General features: G+C 37.2%; 1 protein-coding gene across 4 annotated transcripts in view; it reads right to left on the reverse strand.

The window, feature by feature from the left end:
• Positions 1-16,283, reverse strand: part of rabgap1l (RAB GTPase activating protein 1-like) — a 121,682-nt gene that overhangs the window by 86,604 nt on the left and 18,795 nt on the right. For all 4 annotated transcript variants that reach the window (XM_079244985.1, XM_079244988.1, XM_079244987.1 and 1 more), the window contains 3 exons: positions 11,265-11,388; positions 7,349-7,442; positions 5,990-6,140 (listed from right to left, as the gene is read on the reverse strand). In XM_079244985.1, the coding sequence (XP_079101111.1) occupies positions 5,990-6,140; positions 7,349-7,442; positions 11,265-11,388 (369 nt within the window). The remainder of the gene's footprint in view (positions 1-5,989; positions 6,141-7,348; positions 7,443-11,264; positions 11,389-16,283) is intronic.

Consider the following 16,283-nt stretch of genomic DNA (forward strand, 5'->3'; position numbering starts at 1 on the left):
TATCCACATAAGGAATTTTTAATTAAATGAAAAATTCGCTGATATTATGAGCCATCTGTGTGCTATGACAATTAATGTAACACAGTTTAACCGGCTGGTGACCTGTTCAGGTTGTATGAACTGGAAAGGCTCCTGCCTTCCCATAATCCTGCTTTAGAATAAGCAGCAATGGTTGACTTTTCAGTCACAAATAAAATATTTGACCACCTTTGTTGATCAAAATTTCATGTTAATTTTAACACTTGATACAAATAAAGGTACATTTGTTTGGAAAACAAGGGTGGTCTAATCATCTTTTCTGTGACTTTAATTACCAATTGTTCCAAATGGCGAAAAAAAAAAAAGGCCAAATAGATTTGACAGTTCTTAATTTTTTTTAGTTTATGAATGGAAAGCAATGGGTTTTTAATGGTGCTTACTGGCTTGCTGTTGTGGACACTGTACATGAATAAGAGCTGAAGGGAATGCATTGTGGAGAACCATGCAGACACGAGAAGGGTGGGTGTGCTGTGAATAGACCCATTTTGTATAAAGGGGGAGAATGGAGGTGGTGTTATGTAGCTGTGGACATGCAGTGCGGCTGGTCCCTTCAGATACTTGGATCATGAGTAGTGGGTGTTTTTTTTTAAAGGTTTTGAGTGACAGTACTAGAACTTGAAGAGAAATGACTTTTCCATCCATGAATGATGGTACGCTGAGCTAAAGTATAAACATTTATGTATGTGCACACAGTGGATTATAAGTACATACAAACTGCATTTCCTCATGAAGGTTATAACCTTGCATTAATGTCAAAATGCCCATATTTTAAAACCTCACACATAAAGCACTGCATGTTTTTGACTGTATTAATTGGATGTTAAAAATTTCTACGCCCACAAGGTCTGTAAAAGGTGCAAACAGCATGTGTGTTCGCTTTATCAGTCAATAACATATCAAATGCATATTTTCAAACAATAAAAACAAGTAAAATAATAGGATAAAAATAACTGACAATTGTTTTCAAAATCAATACCACCTTCCTCCTGTAGAAACCGGTTATTTTAAAGCCCTTTGCACTTCAAGACAGTCCAAAGTCAAACTTCCAGGTACATACTGTACAACGCTGACTGCAGCTGACTGCAGTGGTTGCCATAAGGCATGGCATTCACAAGCAGCTCGCAACCCACCCAGGTTCCAATTAATAAAATATCAAGTACTTAATCAACAAATAGCAGAAAGCTGACACAAAGGCTAAAAGATACAAAGAATTGTCATGGCGACAACTTCAACAAAAGAGTATTCAAGACAACCTCGCAGTTACCATGACAGCCCATGTTATGTACATTGTACTCTGCGTGTCTGTATGTGGGTTTCCAGGCGTGGGCGTAGTATTATTCCAGCCGGGCTGCATTGCTGATGTTACGTTTGATTGAACAACATTAAATGTCATCACCAAGCTGGAGACTGGCCTGAATATGATTCATCAACAAGCTGTAGCACACCTTACAGGATGTGCAGAGAAACATGGGGGAGGGAGAGGGGGAGGGGGGTGGGGGAGTTCTACCTTTCCGGGTAGCTCCAAAAATGATCAAAAAGGACCAAGTGGAAAAACAATAGACACATAATAGAAGTGATGTGCAAACTTTAAATGTATCTCTTTTTTTTCCCTTTTCTTCCACTAAGAGCAACAATTTCTATATCAAGACAGAAAATCACACTCAGGTCGCAATTTACCCTCAAGCACAGAGGAACCAGGCAAATCAATAAATGACTTGTAGTTTTAAAATTAGGAGCAGATCATGAATAACAAATCCTCACAACTGTTAAAACTTATGTCTTTTTAATATTACATCTAAGTCTTAAACATATGTGCTTCACTACAACTTGGAATTTGGAATATGGCCTTCCAGAGGAATTACATATAATTTATAAACGCTGCACATAACTATACAAATTTCCTTACACTGCCAGATGGTTGATACAACCATCTTTTTTTTTATTATTACTTTAGTTAAAGTTAAACAAAAAAAACAAAAAAAAAAGGTAAAGTACAGAAGAGAAGAACTAACAATGAAGACAAAATAATCTACATGATGATCTAAAGTTCTATGAGACCTGTCTCATGGAGGGGGCTGCTGTTCCAGGCCTCTGGTTACTGCCATCAAACGTGAGGAGAAAGCCTGACCTCTGTTAACACACTACCTGTGCTTTAAGCAAGATTGGTTTTTAAAAGAGAGGCCTAGAAATAGCTGGCAGAGCTTTTTTAAGCTGTGGGTTCAAGCGTGGCAGCACACCTTGAGCTTGTTCAGCTCTAGGGGCACGAAAAGGTTGTTTAAATGTCACTAGCAAACCACCCCTCCCACCCTTCGCCTCCAAACCCTTACCCTCAACACGGTGCCGAAGCAACCAAGAAAAAGCTCAAGGAGCGAATGTCTCTCATGCCCTGAGGCCATGATGTGTGTAACGGGGTGTATATTTGTTACTCTAAGTAAAATGACTCAACATGACCAGTATGATCTGTGATATCCCACACTGCTCCACATGCTGCGAAATGCGCAGTGTGTTAGTCAAATACAGTCACTGTCACTGAGTTTCTCAGGATGTTAGATATTTCTCTGTGTCCAAAGCACAGAATTCATGGTGATACATGATGCTGAATTCCAACACCAATAACCCGTTTACAATAATGACAATCCACCTACTTAGAATTCAATCAACATTAATGTTGCCACTAAGCCAAGACAACCGACATTAATCAGTTCCACATTGCCCTCACTGTTGCCATTTGTCTCTCTTCCCTCTTACTCTTCCTACTCTTTCTTCCCTCAATTCCATTTATTTGGTGAGGCTATTAATAGCTCTGCCTACCGCCTATCAATACCATCACTACTCCTGCAAGACAGAAGATGTGGGCGTGGTGAAGACAGTAGAATGAGAATAAATGAGCTCAACTACAGAGGCTTTTGGTCTTATGTAACAAGAGTGAAGGAGAAAAGGAAGGAGGGTTAGAGGTAGGTAAAGGTACGAAGAATCAGGGCTCTGACAAGATACAGAGGAAGGAACTGTCAACCAAAACAAGAGATGGCATAGAAGGCAAAGAAAAAGCAAGACTATGAGAAAAATAACATATGAAGGAGACAAGAAAATGGACAGAGAATAAACAAGCGGGACAAATGAAGAAGGGAAAAAAAAAGTGCCCTAATGTAACAGACAAAAATAGGAAAGACCATGATTGAGAAAGAAAGAAGTATACAGCAGAGGAGGAAAAAACTGACAAAACTGCCAGCTATCTAGATGTTTACCCAGATTCCCTCTCTCCTTCTCACAACTCAATCAACACAAGGATTTGGACCCATAAACATAGTCCAAATCCTGTCCTCTCTACGTGTACCCCCCTTTCCTCTGCTTACTGACTCAGGAAGGCTGATTCACCAGCTTCTGTGTGGTGTACCGACTGTCAATAAAAGCAAGGATCTCCAGCTGAGAGTTAATATAACTTGCACCTGTTAGGATGGATCACTGCACTTGAAGAAAATTACTACACATACACATCACATCTGGAGATTTCACGTCTCCAAAAACAAATCATAAAGATTGCATGAAAATGACATTTTGAAATATCAAACTACTAAGCAAAAATATTGATATTTCCTGGGTTTTAAAATGTTTGTCACTTATCCTAGCAAATAGCTAATTTTCCACCTGACTAAATGGCATGAAGTTACAATCTCATGCAGTAAAGGTCACAAGTACTAGCAGTGTAACTAATACTCCAAAAGCTGACTTTCACTACAGTAATCTTTCGTTTCGTTCAACACTAATAGCTCAAAGCTGTTGCAACCTGTTACTACATGAGGCCATACTTAAAATGACTTCTAAATCATTTTTATTTTCTATTTCTAACAACATGTATATACTTGTCACACATTTTGAGCTCCATAGTTTCCTTTTTTTTTTATCTCAACTTAAATCCTCCACCCCCAATATACAATCCCACTCTACTTTACATTTACCATGTAACTGTTTATACACTTAAGTATATATATATATATATATATATATATATATATATATATATACACACACACACACACACACACACACACACACACACACACACATACATACATACATACATAACAGAACAATATATGACATTTATGTAATTTATAAACATATATTCAACAAAAACAACATGAGATTTTAAGATTTTATTCTATTCCCTTATATCTATCTTGGTATTGGGAAACCCTGTTCAGCATTTTCTTCTTCAATAAATTCTTTGGTATCCGACTTTTCCAAAAACATGTTAAACGGTTTTCAAATCTGGTCATACAAAGTTACTATTTTTCAAGTTATAATTTCCATTGATTTACATGAAATTATTAGCTTTATCCAGGTACCAACCCTTTTCTAGTTAATAGCTATAGCCCTTTTTGCTTGTACTATTGCTAAATCTAATAATTTATTTTGATATAGTCTCAATTTTAGACTTATTGGAAACCGATGCAGCAATATCAATTTTGGATCCATTGGAACATTAACTAATAAAATTATACAGATTTTATTAAACACCTCTTTCCAAAAGTTAAGTATTTCTTTTTACATTCCCAAACATAGTGTATAAATATTCACTGTTCCTCATTGCATTTAAAGCAAGTGTCTGGCGTATTATTGCTGTATTTATTTAATTTAACAGGTGTAATGTATGTCTGCATTAACCAGTTATATTGTAGCATCTCATGAGATGACTTCGTATTCTGGTTGTACAAATGTAAGTCATTTTGATGAAAAAATGTGAGGAAAAAATGACATTGTAAATAACACCGATGACTCTGTCTTACCTGTCTACTGACAACGCTATTACCAGTAATCTGTGAAGTTTGACCAGAGGCGCATTTTTCTATTTAGAATAACAGTGTGAAGCTCGTGCAGTTGAAAAGTAATCTCGCTGAAACAAAATGCTTGCACACACCGGTTCAACGGCACACAACAGGGACTTCATTTGTTCCAAAACTATTATCCAGATTTAGTTGCATCAAGAACTGTCTTGCATTTGTCCTGTATTTTGAATGACAAATGTATTTCCTGAGTAATTTTCCAAGAAAGATTTTTTCCCTACATTCTGGGAAAAACTGCACTAAAATACAAGTAAACCAAGGTTTCCTGCTTTAATTGACACAAAGCTTCACCTAAGGTTAAGTTAATTGAAATTAATATTAATCAATCTTTCACACGGCCAACATTTCTTTGAAATTACATGTATGCTGGGAAAGGCAGTGGTCTGCAAACACACACACACTAATTCCCATAAAACAAAGAATTGGACATTCAAAAAGTAATGCCTCCTAAACAAATGCTGCATGCATGAGGTTTCAATGATAAAACAAGATCTCTGAATTCAATTTCAAGTGTTTTCAGACCAACATGATTAGTGCAGTTGGCCAATGAACATTCATTAGAGCATATAAAGAGGTACATGTTGGTAAAAAAAGACTGAGTCATTCGTCCTTCAAAATAAGGCATAATTTTCTCAAAGTTTAACAAGACACATCAGATACCACATCTTGATAAATATGAGCTTAAGTGATTAACACCCTGCTGCAGTTAAATCAACACTTGCACCGACAAAAGCTTAATACTTATAAATTCACTTTGGATCCTTGTAAGCTCACCACAAGGTCGAAAGGTCAACACGAGTCGTAATAATTCAGAAGAGTAGAGCATGGAAATGTCACAGCTAAATCTAAGTTTATCCAAGTTTATAGATGATGGGAAAATACTTTCTAATTTTGTTCATCACATTGCCACAGCCTTAGCAATTCATTGAACTCAAGTGAATGAATTGCATTCAGGTCACAAATCTTTGTGACCTGTTTTCATGTGCTAACATGTATTCTGTGTGAATATATGTGAGCAGATGTTGAAACTTCCAGGGAGAGTTCTGCATGAGATTAAACTTCTTTCAAGCGGCTGGCCATCATACTTTGTGAGTGTGAGCGTTTACCTTAGTGATGAGGATGCGGTAGTGCTCAAGCAGGTCATGGCTGTCATGGCAACCCGCCAGCAGCTGCCAGACTTCAGCTCTGAGTGGTTCAGGAATGCCACTGCGAACCAATGAGGGCAAACCCTTCGGACGAGTGGACAGGTTCCCGTGCCTAATAAACACACAAACACAGACAAAAAAAAAAACAAAAAAAAACTTCTTATTAAAACAGACTACAGCTGGATTCATTTGACAGAAATTTTGCAGTTCTTTAACCCGCTATGACCCTTTTATGATCTTTAAATACAAATTTTCCCCCTGTAAAAGGTAGGGAGGATAAGTAAAACACATTTATTCATCAAAGCATAAGCAAAAACACAAGGAACAGAACTTTACAACACTGTAAAGTGGCAAAGTTGTTTCCAGACATTGTGTCTCTACTTTACTAACTACAACCTTGCCTATAGTAGTCAGTTCAGCACATAATTCATCTTTCATTTATTAAAATTTTTAATTATAGTAGTACATTTTACATTAAACACCACATTCAGTGTAGCTTTTCCAACAACTGGTACAGTATTCTGGTATATTAATAACAGAGCTGTGTTTTCTCATGAGACAAAAAAATAATAATTCTTTTTTTGAAGGCACAAAGTCAGCTCTATTTAATGATGCTTGAAATCTCATCATGATGCATTTATAGGGGCCATATGAAAGCCATTTCCTAATAAACCTAACCTCATTTGGCTAATGCAACATCAAGTAAACAGTCTGATATAAGAAAGATACCTGACACAGCTTTTATGAGGTTAATAATGTTTATATGTAATGCTGTGTGGCCGCTGCGAAACCATAAAGTCTAAGAATGGACAGTTATGTTATAACAATGTAATTAACTGATTTGCAGCAATTGAAGCTCATCTGTTTTTTTTTGTAGCAATTTGAAATAAAATAATGGTTAATACATACAATTGTATACTGAGGAATAAAAACTACAAATACAATAAGAAGAAAAACAGATAAAGCTAAGGTTTCTGAGACTTTAAAACAACAAATGGCATTTGGCATTAAGTCTATTTGGAAATAACAGATTAGCCATTAAAAAATCATAAAACAATAGTAAAATCTGCTCGGGGGACCAAAATGACTGAGTTAGATACAAAGGCCAAAAAGAGTTGAGATTATGTCTTCTCAATTTTTGAAGCAGATGAAATGACTGGCCTTTCACCTTTCACTTTCTGCCTGCTTCTGGGCACATTTAGAATAAATAATTGTCTGGCAGGACACAGATCTATGGAGCATATAAGCTAATCTAGTCCACATGCAAATGCCATTTAAACTTATTATTTCTGCAACATTTAGTCTTGTTTGATGCCCTACCATCTGTTGAGGATCCCTCCCCAGGACTCCAGTATTTTCTCAGGACAGTCTTTGGAAACATCTCCTGTCCCACTGGAAATCTCACTATCACTATCTGCAAGACACAAGACATGCCAACATTAACAAAAACATAGAGGCTTAAATATTTGAATCCTCTGCCCATATGAGCATTCCAGGAGCAGAGAATAAAACTCCTACCCATGCAAAACTATCCATGTTATTCTTTCTGTTTATTTAATTTTAAGTAAGTACATAGTCAAAGTCAGAGGTTTTCCTGTTTGGGCTTTTTAGAATATCATCAGTACTTATTTCAAGCATTATGACTAATGTTGACTGGTGACATGTCCAAACTCACGAAGATTGCAAGCAAACAAAATATCATAGTGGCAAGTATGAGAAAGGTCATCTCTAATGGCAATTATTTCATAAACATATGATATCTGTAACATACTAAATAATAAATCAATCTAAAGCTATTCTTCTGTGTTTTGTGCATTTAAAAACCTGTTGATATTGAACCCACACAGTTAATGGAGGCAGGAGTGCCTGTGCAGTGCCTACACCTTCTATTATTGCTACTCTTCTGACTGCTGGTTTGTCAGACAGACAAGAGGCAATCAGCGCTGCTAACCACTTGTGTTCAGAAGCAGAAGCAATGACTAAGTGTCTGGTCGGCTCTGTTGCAGGGGAGCTCTGCTACATGCATGTATGCCACGTGAAAAAAAATGTTGAGGATAAAAGGCACATAAAGGTAGCCAATGGTATTAGTAACTTCTGAAAGGAAATTAGTTACTTTAAAAAAGCATTTGCAATAACATTTATGAATACAAACCTGAACTCTTTTGATTGTTAATGAAAGCCTTTTTTACACATACAGATAAGCAAATTTCAAATCATAAAGATTTTGCAACCTGATTATTTTCAGACTGCTGTACTGTTATTCTGAATTGAACAATAGGAATAAAATAAAATAAACTATCGTACTGTAAAGATCTGTTACTTTGTCATTTCATCCACTGCCCTAAATGAATGAAAGCTTCTAGAGTCCTAATGAGTTGTTTGTTTACTGTTATAGATGTAGTCCTTTTGAACATGTTTAAAAGCTCCAATGATGCTGAGTCAACGTTTTAGAAAAGCAAAACATGAGAGTTACAACGAGGGTTAAGAACGTCTCAGAATACGTTGCTTGGCTTCACTGAAATCTCAACAGTAAAACCCAAAAGCTGCAGCCTTTATGAGACTTTAAAGCCATCATTCACTCCCACTGAAGACTTAGACCAAGGCCTTGACATTTTGGAATAAGTTAAGACATTCAGCTATTCTCAATTCACTGCGGCTCCTGCACACCCTCACAGCCTCAGCAGGAGCTTTTTATGTCTTTATAAATGCTTGATGAGGTCTTTCAAATGTTTCAGACCAAGCGTTAGGCTGCAGCCCCTGTCCTTAGATTTGCTTAGGCCACGTGGCGAGGAAGCGTGAGTCCAAAGCCACTGCCAACTCACCAGGTGATGAAAGAAACTGGGAAGACGAAGGCCATTACTATTACCTTTTAATCTGCAGAGGGACTACACATTTACTGTGGGATTACTTTCAAAAGGGATCTCTTTGATGTTGAACCCACTAGTGGATTGGTTTTGTTAAAGCGAACAGTAATTCCCTCTTGGTATCATAAAGATACTCCATCTTGTATTTTTTTTTTACCTATTTTTCTTTTTTTTACCTCTTATTTGACAGCAGTGTTCTTATTGAAGCTGAAATTGTCATTTTATGCAGGTATTCCACAGGAATGGAGGATTGCTAGAGCTAAAGTGATTGTAGTAAAGTGGTGGGAGAATACAGATGTAAGTATATTTGCAATCTCAGTCTGCTTGAATGTACTTTATATTAAAAATGAACAAAGAATATTTGTCTGTAGTGTGTATTTGTGTAAAGCTTTAAGGAAAAAAGGAAACAGAGCATGCCATGAAAGAAAAAAGTAAACAAATAGAAAGAAAATGCCACTGCCAGGGTTACTTTACACTGCAACTTCAATCAAAAAAACAAATATTCACATGAATTGAATGTGTGTACCCAGCCTGTGGCATCTACGCTGGGAGTGCATTCATTTCTGAACACAATGAGACTGACCTCCAGCTTCACAGCCCTCAGCACATCCAATTTTCAGCTCTGGGAAGGAGAGTGGTGTTACAGAATATGGCTCTGGATAGCTCCTCACAGTGCCAACCGAAAGAGCTCAACCTCTGCGAAGGACTCGTGAATTTTAGTAGAGTTGGTAGATAAGCGGTTTTTTTTTTTTTGGGTTTTTTTTAATCAATTTTGTCTCCTGTTCTGCAGATCCATTTTGCACTTCAAGGTCAACAAGTAGAAAATTGCTCAAGCAACGAGAATGAACCACAATGCAACAAAAACTGTGAAGATGCGTCACTTTCTTCAATAACATTTTCACAAAAACTATTTTATTCATTCAAGTCAAACTAAATGAAAAAAGATTTTAATTTTTAGGGTTTTTAAATCACTTTTAAACTTGCAGGATTAAGATTCAGTAAAGAAAGTTTAAAAACCCTTTGGCAGGACTGATAAACCTGTATGTTTTCTGGAAGGCAATGTTGTTATGCTTTTCATGAAAAACTCTGAATCCATTAGATGATCTCAACTCAGATTAATTTAGCCACACTAAAGTTAAATTCCACAAACCTATTAAACCTGGAAGGGGACCATCTGGTATGGCTATGCAGGAATGTGTACGTATGCACACACTTACACACACACACACACACACACACATCCGCTTAATAAACACCTTTATCCAAACCAGTATTACCATGAGACATGCAATCTGAACTGCAGCCAGGAGACACCTGCTCTACTCAGGCAGTGCTGAGGTGGAAATGCCAGCCCTGTTTATATTAGTGGGCTGAAAGTGGGTCATGTTTGGGAACCACTAGAGTCTAGCAGGGGTTCTTAATATTACTGCTGTTTTGCCTCCATCCTTTTTGGCAATGCTGCCGTTACTGAAGGTAAAATATCCACTCTGCTGTGGCTTGTGTTGTAACTGGGTCAGGTTTATAGATTCACTAACTTTATGAAGACACAAAGTTAAAAAGCATTTTGTTCAGACTACGGAGAGTTCATATAAGATTGACTGTTTGCACCAGGGACAAGGAACAAAACAAAAAACAAACAGAAAAAAACAAGTAGTATTAAGATACTTGTGGAAAAAATTGTGACAAAAGAAAATAAACCATTGTAGACTGGTGTCACTGACTGAAGACGGCCGTTTACTTTAGCAGAAAAGGGTGTGTGCAAACTGTTTGATGGTGTTTTGCACTGCAGTGCTGTAGTGCTATCAGCCAGGATTGGACTGTGCTCAGCTTGACACACAACCACACACACAAGCATGCATTATCACACAAATAACTAACCAAAACCCTCGAGAAAGTCCCTGCAGCTCATTGCTGTGCACAGTGCAACACATGTGGCCTGCAGAGTCAAACACATACATTTCCACATACACATCCTTGCCAGAGTTTACATGCCCAAGAGTATTTAGCTTCTTTTTGGATGAATGCCTGTCAACAAAGACAATATCATTTGTTTGTGACCAAGTCTTGCTTGAAGGAAGGACACAGAATATGTGTGTGTTGCTATTATCTTTTTCAGGTTGCTCATCTGGAAAAAAGATCTCCTTTAAATAAAGGATTGTTGAATATATACCGCACCACGGCGTACTGGCAAATCAGCTCTTTGTGCATATTTGGGGTGATGATTTTCTAACCAATAAGTATGCCGCACTGCCAGGTGTACTCAGAGAAATTCTGACCTCTCTGTTGTGTAAGGCGTACGTAGCTTGAAGTACTATTGAGCTCAGAAGAAATTTAACAACCTTGAAGAAAAAGAACGAATGAGTCACCCTTACCTTCAGCCTCCTCTTCTTCATTGGGTGAGACAAGTAGTCTTTTTCCTTCATTGTTTCTTTCTGCTTCCCTTTGAAGACTCACTACCTCATACACAGCATCAGTCTGACCCACTCTATCTGGTACCTGTAGTATAGAAAGGCATAACTTTATGATACAAGGGAAACAAGTTTTTTTTTTTTGTTGTTTTTTGTTTTTTAAGAAAAAAAACATGTCAAAATGACTAATACTCATGTTTGATTTCAAATTCAAGTTTATTCTCATATGAGAATTTTTTTTTTATTTTTTTTTTATGTGTATACACATGCACGAAGCTCTGATTAGAACCTGAAGAGTGATCCACAAAACATTTGCAAGACCATGGAATTAACACAAACCCAAATCCAACAAAAGGAAAAGTGCTTCTTTACAACCTTGAAAAGTCCCATCCCTGAACTGACTTCCTCCAACTAAAACAGTTTTCCCTCCCATATGTCCTGGACAAAAAAGTAACCTCACAGAAAGTATGCATGAGTGTCAGTATGGGATGATGGTTAATGGCCAAACTCAAGACGGCAAATGTCACAATCTTCAAGTATTACAAGTGCAATTAGCAGTGGGGTTACAAGAGTTTGCAGCGTAAGGCATCTCTTTGACCATGAACTGATGAAAGCAGTGGTGAACAATGAACTAACAAACCAAGAGTTTCCACAAACAACTATCTGCAAAGTACACAGTGAAAGATAATAAGATATAACAAAAGTACATTTATTTTCTGTACATTTATAGTCAGACCTAAAATACTTCTTAAAAAGACTAAAGAAACACAAGAGAGAACTAAGATACCATCAGACTTGACCTTCTGTGTCATACGCAACTGATGTTTATTTCTGGTTTATTCAATTACTTTAGTGCAGTTGCCTCTCTCCTGCACCTGGGAGAATGGATCAATGAGCTGTATTGATCCGCCCACTCGCATGGCATCTAATGACTAACTCAAGTCAGGGCTGAGAACTCAAATGGGCAGAGATATCAAGCCTGGCCTATTTTCAGAACTTAAGCTTAGGTAACATAATTTGTTTTTCACTGGCCGCTGCCAGCGAATAGTTAACCGGCATGATGAATTATTAACAGTAATAAAACAGGAACAGAAATACGGGCAGGAGAAAGATTACTGTACCATCACGGCATCATCATCTGTGGATTTACAATAACAAAACAAGAGAAGACTAAAAAAGACAAGATAATCCAACATTGTTTGTTGATATATGAAGAAGCACTGACTGTCGCCCAAAATGTTACTGTGTAAGATGAGTCACACAAAACAAAACACAGGCATGAAATGCACAAGAATTCAATAGATCTTTATGAATATCACACACAGGCAGGTCACAAAAGCCTGTCTTTCTCTAGATACTAAATTGTTCAAAATAAATATGATTTGAAAGGAATGTTGTATTACATGCAGTTATACTACTTTACATGATAATAAGGTATTGGTATTTAATAAGTGTGTCTGCTTTTTTTTTTTAAAAGGGGTGCTATTGTGGTATTTGGAGTTTTCTGAGCTTTCTACAGTGTTACAGTGTTGAATCCTTATCAGACATGTGAACGGCACCGTTTTTTATCACCTAAACGCATGTTTGAGTTTGAGTTCCAGCACGCTCTCTGTTCAGTTTCCATGGCAACGAAAAACGCATCATTTTAGAGAGTTCTTTCTACTTGGAAATCCTTGTGACATCCCGGGGGATAAGGTTCGGTGATTGGTCACCTTCTACTGGTTAACAAGGGCATGTACAAATACATCAGGCGGGTGGAAAACGTGGGATAAAGTTATTTCCAACGATGGCTGGTGAGTTTACCAAAGAGAGACATCCTGCTGCATTCGTTGCTGTGGGTTGCTGTTTTCCACTTCATTTTCAGGGTCTGATTCAGGTTCCAACATGTAGGGCTGTCTGCTATGTGTTGACATTGTATTTTGTTTTTTTTAATGAGTTCATATTAGCCTAATCCTTCTGTTTATGAGATATGTTACAATGATGGCGAAAGCAGTTGCGGTGCACGCTCCCGATGTAGTGCAGTGGCGGGAGGCGGGGCTTAATGCGGAAGAGTCTTAATCCACTCGTTTTGCCCACAGGCTGATCTGACAGCCTACGGAGAGGGTTGGTCTGAAGTAAATAAAGTGATTTGTGACAATAACTCGATCAATCCCAGCCCTTCTGGGCTCAGAAAATAAAAATAAATTAGCCTGAAATGCACATAATAGTTCCACTTTAAGAATAAAGCCATAAGTTAAATGGAAGAGTTGTTCACTGAAAACTTGGCATAGGTCAGTATAAAGGTGACCATACCAAATGTTGACTTTTAGGTCTAATGGCTTGAAATATAATTGACTTTTAAGGTATTTTACCTTATATGTCGCATTACCTTAAAACATTTGTACATGTTAACACTTTCTGTCAATGTATTAATAAAAAGAGGAGGTGGCTCAAGATTTTGGCACAGTTTTGTACATTTGACAGAGGTTGTTGTTAAAATAAACTTGGATTCAACACAAATGAGCAAGTCTACGGCATGAAAGGAAAAATTTAGATGGCAAACAAAAAAAAAACCTTCAAAGTTAGCTCTGACATTAAGTTCTTCAGACCACTAATGACTGTTTTTGCCTAAATAAGATTGTATTGTGTATTTTAAGTGTGCATTTTACCTTAGATTGTCATCTTCAGCAGAAACCACCACACAATATTATCATTTAATTAGCTCAGAACCACAGCACCAGTCCAACACTCTGCCATTTACTGAGGAGATAACTCGAGAGGCAATCAGGCGAACGAGTCAAAGCGCTGCTGTTAATTACCCACACGCAAATAATGAGACAGAGCCTCTTATTAGTGTCCACAATCCAAAGCTTCCACACACTTCACTGCTTCGCCAGGTCCCCTTGGCCTAAGGAAAAAATCTGCTTTTTAACAGGGGAGAAGAGACAAATGCCTCAACCATATTTTCAAGCACCTGCATTTGCTGTTTTTGTTGGCGGTGGGTGAGTGAATGTGTACTTTTTATGCATTTGTTCATTTATCAAGTCGCAAAAAATTGGTGCCACAGCACATTAGAACAATCAAGAAAGGTATTTTGTATATTTTAGCCTATAAATAAAAAGTATGCAACTTGTACAATGTAACTACTATGTAGTAACAGGACACAAAATAAATGAGAAGAATAAATTACTCATTTTTAGATAGAACTGAAATATTGAGTAATGTTAAGATAAGGATTGGAGCGTACCAAACCTACATTTCATTATGTACCATGCACTTCAAAGGGTTGTGTGTTTTGATTAAAGGAAGGAGGAACTACGAGGATGAACATCAATCCCACTCAATAACAGGAAACAGGTTATAAAAAAATGAAGACTATAGGGGAAGATGCACAGATGGAAAGAGCCAGCTAGGTCTTTGGTTCTCTTGTGTAAAACATTTGACAGGTCACTGTCATACAGCCACATTTACAAACTGCCCTTGACCTTCTTCATCACACCAACCATCTCCCTAGTTGTCTAACCACTCTTCCCTGTCTACAGCAGTGTTTCTCAGTCCTGGTCCTCAAGACCTATGCCCTACATGTTTTGCATATTTCCCTATTTGAACACACCAGATTAACCCATTAAGATCCAACCTATGAAACATTATTTTTTTCAAATATGAGGTTTTTATTTGTCCCTTTAACAAAATGGACAATAAAAAAGGAGGCATTTACTATTTATTACAATGTGACATGTCAAATTTTTTCTAGTGTAATCTTTTGCTTTCTGGTGTGAAGTAGAGGACAAAAATGAGATTGTGTCCCACAGGATTTGGAGTAAAGTTTATACCATAAAGTGATTCCAAGATGTTTCAGAAACTGTATGTATTATATGTCCAGTGGGTTTTTATGGATTAGGAGGATCAATGAACCACTTCATCAAGTTTTTGCAAGCCTGTAACTGAGCCATTCCCCTCAGTCAGCTGTGTTAAAGCATGGAAACATCAAAAACTTGCATCCCAGAAACACTGGTCTAGAGACTGGATTGGGTTCAGAATTGATGTTTAAGTTGTTACAACCTTTTATTCTTATCTTGAGTCCCATCAATATACCCAATTAGAATGATTGTTCATCATAAATTTTATTGATAATAATAGCAATGTGTCTGTCACTTTTATTGCCAAAGGCCAGTTCCAAAGTTTTTACTTGTCTTCTTGGATATTACAGCAGCAGAATGATGATCTGGCTACTGTGTTGTTTTTTCCTAACTTAACTCAAGAAAAATGACAAGCATTAGTAATGTCGAAGAATTGTGAGAATCGCAATTTAAATCAAATTGGCACCCAAAAAATCGGAATCAAATTGAAAAAAAATTGTGAGCCCTACTGCACAGTACATCTTTTTCAAGATTTAAGACTAATACAGTGTGACAGCAGTATTTTTCATTTAAAAAAGGAAAATAATAAAAATAAAGAAAAATCTATTTTCCTCTTGGTAAATAAAGTATTTTTCATTTTATTCATTTCTCTAAGCCAGGTCTTCAACTTTGGTCCTTCTGAGCTACCATCCTGTAGGTTTTGGTGTGTCCCTGGTACAACCCACTTGACTCGCAGAAAAAGGTTCTCCAGCAATTTCTTGTCAACTTCTACACCTGCCTGTTAATGAGCCATTGATTTGGGTCAGAGCACACACTAAACACTGAAACTCGCGAGGATCTGAGTTGGAGACCCCTGATGTAAGCAAACATGTGTTGGAAGGCATTTGTTCCATTAGATACATTAACAAAAATACCAAAGCTTTCTTTTAAGATAAATAAATCATTGCCAAGTCTTGCTTTAAAGCATCACTACATAACTTTCCAACCTTAAACCTCCATTATTGCCCTGTAACATCCTGAGGTAGAGAAACCACACTTCAAAACTTATTTTTTCCAGCCTGAAACATTTGGTGACAGTTACATTTTGCTTTAAAGGTGGGGTAGGTAATGTTGAGGAGCTAGCAAGATTTCTAAGTGCCATCCT

This window comes from Telmatherina bonti (genome assembly GCF_933228915.1).
Source record: "Telmatherina bonti genome assembly, chromosome: 8".
NCBI classification, from domain to species: domain Eukaryota; kingdom Metazoa; phylum Chordata; class Actinopteri; order Atheriniformes; family Telmatherinidae; genus Telmatherina; species Telmatherina bonti.